General features: G+C 47.1%; 1 protein-coding gene across 1 annotated transcript in view; it reads left to right on the top strand.

Moving 5' to 3' along the window:
- Window positions 1-739: 739 nt before the first annotated feature.
- Window positions 740-9,960, top strand: part of LOC144043910 (RNA-binding protein MEX3B) — a 9,528-nt gene continuing 307 nt past the window's right edge. Inside the window, exons 1-4 of the mRNA XM_077558007.1 lie at window positions 740-1,261; window positions 1,712-2,232; window positions 4,834-5,123; window positions 5,951-9,960. The exon at window positions 5,951-9,960 is cut by the window's right edge and continues 307 nt beyond it. Of these exons, the coding sequence (XP_077414133.1) occupies window positions 1,779-2,232; window positions 4,834-5,123; window positions 5,951-7,153 (1,947 nt within the window). The 5' untranslated portion in view covers window positions 740-1,261; window positions 1,712-1,778 and the 3' untranslated portion in view covers window positions 7,154-9,960. The remainder of the gene's footprint in view (window positions 1,262-1,711; window positions 2,233-4,833; window positions 5,124-5,950) is intronic.

Raw genomic sequence — 9,960 nt, 5'->3', positions numbered from 1 at the left:
TTGGTCCGTAAGATCTGTCAGAAAAAAGGGGGAAATGTTGATCATTGTTTTTCAAAATATAAGCAGATGTTTGCAAATGTCTTATTTTGATTCAACACAAACATAATCGGTCTGCTTTCATGGAGGACTACAGAAATGGGAGAATCTTTTATTTACTGGAGGGAGGCTGAAATTCTGAGGATTTGGACAATTCAATTTGAAGTAAAACAAGGTCTCAAGTGAGAAATTGATTGTCAAACTAGTTGATTAATTATAATGATAATCGATTTGTCATTCTATTACTGCAACGAATTGTCTTACTGGTGAGGACAAAGAGCGTACGAGTATGTCAAGGATTTCAAATAAATATTTCATAAGACTTTGCATACAAATCTTCATGTCATTAATTTTTGGCGACTTTGAAGTTACTACCAGTAACTTTTTCTTTCTGCTACTGAATGCACTGACCCTAATGTAGCACACCTACTAACTAACTGCATTTAAGTGGGACACATTTTTTTTATTGTCGTGAGGGGAAAATATAAGACCCAAGATCTACTCACACATTAAATAGTCTAAATAGTGAGGACATAAGCGAACATGACACATTACGCTGGATTTCAATGATATCGAATAACCGCTAAAGCAGACAACATAATTCAATGCTGGCTTTGAATGATCATACAAAAACGTTTGCTTGGTTTTAAACGAATAAATAAAGGGATGCTGGTCCATCCGACGGACTGACACAATGGCAATGACAGCAGCCGTGGCTTTGCGTGGACGCTCTTCTCTCCATCGCCGCATGTGGCCTTTGAACCCATTGTTGTGTCGCGGCTGACGTCAGTGCCGTCGGAGCGAGCGAGCGGCGTGCGCCTGGCGAGACAAAGGCGGCGGAGAGACACACTCGAGCGGCTTGTGCGGGAGAGAGCGAACGGGGTCACGGAGCGCCGAATCCCACTTTGTTGTTCACCCCACCACCAAGTCACGCTCGGTTACGGGGCCAGCGGTTTCCCGACCATGAAGACACTCTCAGGAATATTCGCACAGAGACATCCGCGGGCGTCTTTTTAACGGTTTCTGTTTTTTTTGGACAACTCTGTTTTAACGCCCCCCACCCCTGTTTAGCGTGCTAGGCGGCTAACGTGCTAGCTCAAAGAAGGCTGCTCCTCCTCCCTCCTTCTTCCTCCTCTCCTTCTTCCCGGCTTACTTTCTCATCTGTTCCTGGAGGAACAAGGCGACGGCAAAGCGGGGGAGAGCGAGACGACAAAGTGAGGATAAAGTAAGTTTGGACGCTTTGGGTACGTTTGCGGATGCGAGTGTGAGCGCGCGTGTGTGTTTTTAAAGGAGTTCCACAGTGGAGCTAGCTTAGCTCCCAAACAAAGGGGTCGGCAACGTGACTGAGTGTGGAAGAGCTAGCCTGCTAACTGGCTAGCCGGAGCTAACAACAGCACTTGTGACACTTCGTCGCCTTTTTGATTAAAAAAAAAAAAAAAAAAGATATGAAAGTGACTGGCGACACGTATCGTTTGCTGGTGTTTGCGTGGGTGAGAGAACACGCATTGCATGTTGTTTCAAGGGAGCACTCTGTTCCTTTATCCCGACAAAGCTGGATGCTTGGAGTTGTCAGTCAAAACAAGACAAAGCAAAGCGCCCAAAAGATGACACTCACCCCGAAACATAACATCCCCGCTTTGATTAATTGATTTAAATTTTTTTTATATCCTTTCAGAAGTGGGGCGAGCTCACTCCCGACAAACAAGCATCCGTGATCTGATGTGATATCCACGGAGGAGACTATGCCAAGCCCTTTATTCCACCCCGACATTATGGACCACGACGTGGTGATCAGCAGCCAGCACAACGGGGTCGGTCTGCCTCGAGAAACGGACCAAGAGTCCCGGGACGAGGACCACCAGGAGGTTCTCCGCTTCGCCCTGGACCAGCTGTCACTCATGGCCCTGGAGAAGGTGGACGGTGGCGGCGGGCTGGTCGACACCTTGGATGGGACCCAGGCCCCCGGCTCGGAGGGCTACGTGGACCTCCAAATGTCCCGGGACTCGCCGAACTCCTGCTCCCCGTCCCCGGAGTACTATGGCTCGGGCGGCTACCACATGACCGGCGGCTCGCACCCGATGCTCCACGGGGAACAAAGCGCCGCCGTCCTCTGCAACCGAAAGAGGAGCGTCAACATGACCGAGTGTGTGCCCGTGCCGAGCTCCGAGCATGTGGCGGAGATCGTGGGGAGGCAAGGTGAGCGGATGAGCGGGCTTGTTTGGCGGAGGGGAAGCCCGGTGGTTCTTTGTTTGGGTGCCCGGTCCCCTCCGACAACTTTAGTTTTCACACTAGGCGTACTGTGTGTGTGTGTGTAAACACAAACTGGCTCGGTCACTACTGCTTTTTATTTTATTTTAACTGTCATATTTGCTACACGAAGTGCGTGCTTTTCACACGGTTTTTGGACAATAGTTTGACAGGTAGCGCGGCAGAAGGAGGAGGGGGAGGGGTGGGATGGGGTCAGACAAAGCAGTCTGGACATGTCTTGCAGCCTGCACCAAACAAAGGAAATGGCGCTCAATGAGCTTTGAATGCATCATAAACCGAGAAAGGGGACCCTGGTGAAAAGCGAGCGTCAGCCGTCGCTTTTGTGTGTGCTTTTAACGGCGCGATTGTGCGTTTTTGGCGGCGCTGGAAAGGAGCAGACGGCCGCACAAACACGGGACTGGGCGGTGTTACGCCCTGCACCCAAAACCTTCAGCTCGCCCCGTCCGTACGCCGACACCGCTTGCCGCTCGCGACGCCGCGTTTGCCCGCCTCCCGACGCAATTTCTCGCCGCCTTTGTCCCCGTCGCGCTCACTCGACAGCGGCTGGCGCTTTTTTAGCCGCCGAGTAGCTTGCCGCGGCCGCGGCGGCGTTTCCAGCATTGTTCTCTTTGTTTGAAAAAGCCATGCTTTCTGCTTCCCACAATGACATCACACTCCGCGCCTCCTATTGGTCGCCCGGATGACGCGTCATCATTTAAAGGCACAGTGCACCGGAGGCCACAGCACACCGAATTTGTTTGGCAGGAGGCTTCATTTGGAACATACCCCTTTAAATGGTTATTCGAAATACAAAAGAACATTTAAGTATGTGTTTAGGTATTATATATGGAAAGCCATTTGAGCCATGTATTCAATATCCTAGATCAAGGGCCCCCAACATCTTTGAAGCAGAGAGCTACTTTTAACATACTAATTAGTATGGAGGACTACCAGTTTGATACTCTTATTATGGCTGAAAAAAAATATCATCTCAAAAAGAGAGCGGGACAATTACCTGACTATTTAATAGGAGAATGAAATATTTGTTAGTGACAGCCCTAGTTATTAATAATTAGTGACATTTATTTATATTATGTTTACAATTAGGTGACAGATAAATACTAATACAATAATTTAAATTAAATTATTCTAGTTACATTTTCAAATGATGCTTTATGCACAGAAGTATATTGCATTCACTTGAGAGAAAAAACATGTTTTCGAGTGGCAATTTTTTGTATTTGTGAATTTTTTACTTTGGTTTTCAAATTATTAAAAACTATTTTTAATTGATTTTTCCCCCAGTTTTTGTGAATATTTTCTGTTTTTTACCCTGTTTTTCCAGAATACTTTTTTAATGTTTTTCAAAGTTTATTCCCTTGTTTTTGGGATAAACCCCCGCCCCCCCCACGCTCTGTTTTTCAGATTGTTTTTTTCTGTTTATTGAATACATTTTTTTTTATATAAAAGGGAAATAAAATATTCCAATAACTGAAAAAATACTAAGCAGGGAAAAAAAAGAAATATTGGAACAAAGCCCCAAAAATATTTCTCCAAACTCTGGACTTTTTTCTTTTGTGAATGCAATACACTTCCGTATTTATACATTTCCAGAAAATCCAATATACTGGTATGATATTTTTTGGAACAAGTCTGCGGGCTACTCGTGGTTCTTGAGGGTTACCTGAGCACCAGGTTGGTGACTCCTGTCCTTGATATTCACTTTCAGGTTCATTCACTAGCACGCTTGTCCTTAAGAGGAAGACAATTCAGTGCACAAGTAGAATGACTAGGCCAATAGTAGTGTTTTATTAATACTGTAGAGCAGTATTTTGCTACAAGCCAAAACTGGCACCTGTGGAAAATTGTTACTGTCAAGACAGTCGTTTTACTAGACGAACCTGGATTTGAAAGATATCGAGTAAAAAGCGGCTTTCCGTGTACAGTATCTAGCCACTTAATCAGGTGCAACCTGTCATACAAATATGTATAATTTATAAACTTCCTGAACTGCTCAATTGTTTTGCTGCCGTTCTTTTATCGGATCACTTTCCACACTAGGGCGGCCGGCTGAGTGTCTTCTTTATTTTAATGCATACAGTGGTGGCAATTTTTTTTTTTACGAGTCACATGCTCCATGACCCACATTGGCTATAGCAGGCCGGACATGAAAATGAAAATGGTGGACCAGACCAGTCTATGTCTGCTGGGTAATTTGACATTCTTGCTCATCTGATTAAGTGTATTAAAAACCTTGACTTATTAGCATGTCAACTGACAGGTTTTTCAAGTTCTAAACTGTTGCTTTTTTTCCTTCTTACCACCATGCGAATGAAGTGGAAAAAGAGAGTAAATGTAAAATCAAAAGACTGAAATTGTCGTCACTGTATATTCATCATTTTAACATCTTGCACTTCCCCTAGTGGCCATCCTTGCATTTGCAGTGTATGTGCACTTCACAAACAGGATAACAAGTTTTTTCTTCAGAGTTGTAGTCATAAACCTTGCGCGTTTCTGATTTTTTTTTTTTTTCTCCCCTCCTTCATCCAGGTTGTAAGATCAAAGCGTTGCGCGCCAAGACCAACACTTACATCAAGACGCCCGTCCGCGGCGAGGAGCCCGTCTTCATCGTGACGGGTCGCAGGGAGGACGTAGAAATGGCCAAGCGGGAGATCGTCTCCGCGGCCGAGCATTTCTCCATGATACGAGCGTCCCGTTGCAAAGCGGGAGGGTCCGGAGGAGGAGGAGGAGGAGGCGGCGGCGGAGGAGGAGGAGGAGGAGGAGGAGGGGGGGGCTCACTTCCTGGACCACCGCACCTCCCTGGACAAACAACCATTCAGGTACTGCTTGACTGCCTTCTAAAAATTCAAATTTAAAGTTCAAGGTGAAAAAGAGCCTTGGAGTTTGTTGCCCCCAAATTGTGGAAGGTATTTTTTTTTAATGTAATTTGATCGCGAGTCAACGTTTTTACAGTAAAAAGTAGTTGTTTAGGGCAAACGTTCCAATAAAAACGATATCTTTTTTTTAATTAAATTTTAGTTGCTTTAAATTACTGTAAAATGATGTCTGTGTTTTATTGTTTATTGTTGTACAGTAATTAGCCAGTATTAGCTATTTCAAAAATGGCTGATTGTTTACAAGTAATGACATTCAAACATTCCCATCACCCCAAAATTAGCAAATTTGGCTAATTCTTGTCAATTTTTCACTGTTATGAAGTTGAATAAATATACAGTGATGTAAAACAGTCAAATATTCTGATTGTCATTCATGTCAAGTTATTTGATTCAATATATAAAAATCAGGCTGATGAATCAATTATCTGAATATTATTCTGCCAAATATCAGAATTGACTTCAGCCTTAAAAAAAATCCATATCTGTTGAGGCCTAGAATTTTATGTACACGCAGTACTAGAATAAATTGTAATTGCGCATCCACTACAGTAGGTGGCGGTGGCGGGTTCATCATCTGATTGATGTATTCTATTTGGTCGAGCCGAAATGTTCTGCTTTGGTGTGTTTAAATCAATTTAATCGACAAATGATACCATTTGTAGTCGTGGTGGAGATTTTGGGGGCCCTAAAAAGAATTTGTTGTCCCTGGTGGGGCGTTAACAGAAAATAATTGAGAAGCACTGACTTTCTTGCTTGTGTTTGTGTCGCAGGTGCGTGTGCCCTACAGAGTGGTGGGTCTGGTTGTGGGTCCGAAGGGAGCCACCATCAAGCGCATCCAGCAGCAGACCCACACCTACATCGTCACGCCCAGTCGAGAGAAGGACCCCGTGTTCGAGGTGACCGGCATGCCCGAGAACGTGGACCGGGCCCGGGAGGAGATCGAGACCCACATCACGCTGAGGACCGGAACCTTCGTCGACCTGCAGGGAGACAACGACTTCCACACCAACGGCACGGACGTCAGCCTGGAGGGCTTGGGCGCGCTAGGCGCCGGCCTGGGGGCGTCCCTGTGGTCCCGTGCCAGCAACCACCATTCCGCACCCCCGCCCCCTCCGCCCTCGCCGCCGCCCGCCGCCATCCAGATGTCGGTCAACCGCAAGATGTCCTCCTCGGTGGCCTATCACGCGCACAATGGCGGGATGACTTCCGAAGGCTACGGCGGAGGACGCAAGGGCAACGAGGGCGCCAGCCCCACCAGCCCCTTCAGCACGGGTTCCAGCACCGCCGGGGGCGGCTTCACTTTCGGCGGCGACTCCACGCCGCTCCCTTCCTCGGAGGAACTGGCCTTCGAATTCAGCGCTTCCAACATCTGGGCCCCCTTTGCCAACAAGTCGGGCGGGCCCTCGCACCCGCACCCGCAGCCGCCGCTCCGCCGCAACAGCAGCGGCCTGAGCGGCGGCGCCATCACCCCGCGCTTGTCGCCGACGCTGCCCCAGGACACCGGCGCCGGCCCCCTGGAGCACCCGCTGGCCCGCCGCGCCCAGAGCGACCCCCTCAGCACGCTCTCCTGGCTGCAGTCGGGCGGCGCGGCAGGCGGCGGCGCCGGCTCCTTCTCGGGCGGCTCCAGCTCCAGCTCGGGCGGCTCGTCCACAGGTTACTCCTCGTGCTCGGCGTCCTCGCTGCCCGGCGGCTCGCCCACCGACTCGGAGGGCGGCGTGGGCCTCAGCTCCGGGATGCTGAGTCGGCTGAAAGGCGGGCCGGGCCCCGGCATGGCGGGCCTGGTGGGGGCGGGGCCCGCCGGCGTCAACAGGGACTGCTTCGTGTGCTTTGAGAGCGAGGTGACGGCCGCGCTGGTGCCGTGCGGCCACAACCTCTTCTGCATGGAGTGCGCCGGGCAGATCTGCCAGTCGGCCGAACCCGAGTGCCCCGTGTGCCACACGCCCACCACGCAGTGCATACGCATCTTCTCGTAATGGCGGCGGGAGCGAGCCGGCCGGCCAGCGAGAAGCGAGGGGAGGAGTCACACGGATGCCCTTCGACAACAAGTGGACCGTCATAATAATAATAACAACAACAATAATAATGAAGCATTACTAGAGACAATGATGCTGACGAATAATAATAATAATAATTTCGGATTGATTTGGAGACGACGTGTGGCTGGTGAAACTAGTGTCTTATCTCTCTTCAGGCCTTCATTTGGAACCCTCGCATCTCTTCTTCCTTCTCGCAGTCTTTCCCTTGGACTCCTTTTTCTACTTGGCAAATATTTTTCCATGTAGCTGTCAGATGAGGCCTGCACTTTTCTACTCGCTCGTGCTCAATCCAGGGGTGTCAAACTCATTCATGTCGTGGGCCACACGTTAAGACTGATAGCACAGAATGGAGGAGAAGAAAAACAAAACAACTTTTGGTGTTAAACCATTTTTTTTTCCGTTTGTGCAAATAAGCGCTCCTAATTGCAATATTGATTCAGTGGTGCCTTGAGATACGACGTCAATTTGTTCCTGGACAACGCTCCTAACACAAAACGCTGGTACATGCAAATGTACATATGGTAGGAATAGGTTCTTTGCATGGGATAAAGAATATATACCCCTGAAAATTGTTATCTCTCAACGTGTTCAGAGAGTGAAACAACAGTAAACTGAAGATAAAATAAACAGCTTGGAGCTTCTTTTTTGAAGAATATTTATGAATTCAGTAGTCTGTTTACATGATGCTCAGATCTTGAAAGAGTCTTAAGTCGAGTCACTCGTATCTCAAGGTGCCACTTTAGAATTGGGGAGTTGTACGTATTTTATAAAACAAAACAAAAGCTCATTTGAATTCAAAGTCGTCCACTGAAGTATAAGTAAGTATAACGGCAAATGACATTTTGAAATCAGAGGTCAAGGGTCATTCCGTTTATTTTCCAACGTTGAGGCGTCTCGCGACTGCGGCACGCGTTCTGAGCAAGAAACCACAAAAGCCTCCAAATGATGTGTTTGACACCTTTGACGGGAATCCCATTGTTTGGCTTTGCTCTTGCGTGCTGTTGACCCCATTCGGTGACCCCCGACCCCCAAATCCTCCATCTTGTGGCCTGATAGACCCAACGTAGCCATCAAGCGATGCCAAATGTCTGGAAAAGTGAGCACATTGTCTCTGCTGGTGGAGCTCAGGCGAAAATGGCGTGTGCGCTTGTTCACCTCCCCCACGACCGTCTCCGAGGCAGGAGCTGATCCATCCACGCCCTCCCCCACACAAGCAACCCCCCCCACCCCCCCCACCCACCCACATCCTGTCTGTTCCACTTGCATCGGCTCCTAAAGTGCTTTCGGACTGTGGAGGCGTGCGCATTATTACCCTGAGAGTTAAAATGCATGTGGATGAGTGAGAGGACTTTATTGACAGAATGTGATTTTGTGTGAGAGGAGTGCAGTTCCACTGTGAGGATATATTTGTGTGTATTTGCACTTTGAGAGTTTAAATGCATGTGAGGGTGTTTGCATGTGTGTTTCCGTGTGAAAGTACGTTTGATGTGAGAGTGGTCTTGAGTTTGAGAGCTGTAAACGAGTGAGAGTTTGAGAGTGTAGGATAGCGTGAGTAGAATTTTAGTGTAAATGAGAGAGTGTGGTTGTGGGAGTGCAAGAGTATTTTTTTATGTGAGATGTTTTTTACTAGGGTGTTTGTATGTTACTGCAAGAGAGAGAGAGCATGTGTTATGGTGAGTTTGTGTGAGAGGGAATGTTGCTTTGTGGAAATGTGTGATGTGAGACGAGTGTTTGTGTGTGTATTTTTCCTGTGAGTGTTTGCAATTGATGTTGTGTGAAAGGTTTTATTGATCAGAGGGCAAGTATTTTTTGTGTGTGTTTTCCTGTGAGTTCGCAGCTGCGAGAGTGTGTCCTGTGAGAGGGAATGTTGTGACGTCACTCATGAATGTTTGCTCCAACGAGGTCTCGTTTTAAAATGATCGACAACATGTTGCATGTGTCGCCACTCGTCTAAAAAGCGTTCTGGCGAACATTGCCGACAAATCCGTCTCGGGGCGGCCATTTTGTCTTGTACTGCCACTTGCCGTCGACTGAAAATGACATCACAGTTGCTTAAGAAACAGGTAACGACCAATCACAGCGCACATTTTTTTCTTGGTCATGTGACAGTCCCAAGCTGAGCCCTTTGGCCTTGTGATGTCATCTTTAATCGACGACATGTACAAGACAAAATGGACGCCCCCTGAAATTGATTTTTCTGCAACAAAAAAAAAAAAAACAATTATAATGACAAATTGACTTTATATTTATTTGGTTGTTACTAAAATAAGCGACAGATTAATTTTTCAAAAATCATTTCCAGTTGAATACCTATAAAAATAAATAAATGCGCCTGGTTAATGACGGGAGCATTGCATTGGGGGGGGGGGGGGGGGTCTCCCGATCGCATGTTGTTTCTTTAGGAACGCAACGAGACTTACCTTGCTTTCTTTATACGCGTTTTCACATTGCCGCCATTCTACGTCACTTCGCACTGATTGCGTTGCGACGTAAATCGCAATGGCGGCATACGTCTAATAAATTTCTACAAAATGTAAGAAAAACAAACAATCTCAGTTATGTTAGTAACAACAAAATATCGATCAAACTTGTCATTACAATTCTGGTTCCTTTCAACTCATAGTCCACACATGCATTTTTAACTCATTCACTGCCATTGACGGCTATAGACGTCAAAATATCATTTGAACTGTTCCTATTAGTTGAACTTTTTTTTCTCACTTTTTTTAACAAGAGTATGAAAA

Source organism: Vanacampus margaritifer, chromosome 2, assembly GCF_051991255.1.
Source record: "Vanacampus margaritifer isolate UIUO_Vmar chromosome 2, RoL_Vmar_1.0, whole genome shotgun sequence".
In the NCBI taxonomy this organism is placed as follows: domain Eukaryota; kingdom Metazoa; phylum Chordata; class Actinopteri; order Syngnathiformes; family Syngnathidae; genus Vanacampus; species Vanacampus margaritifer.
The sequence above is the reverse complement of the archived record's forward strand: the minus strand, read 5'-3'. Positions and strand labels throughout refer to the sequence as shown.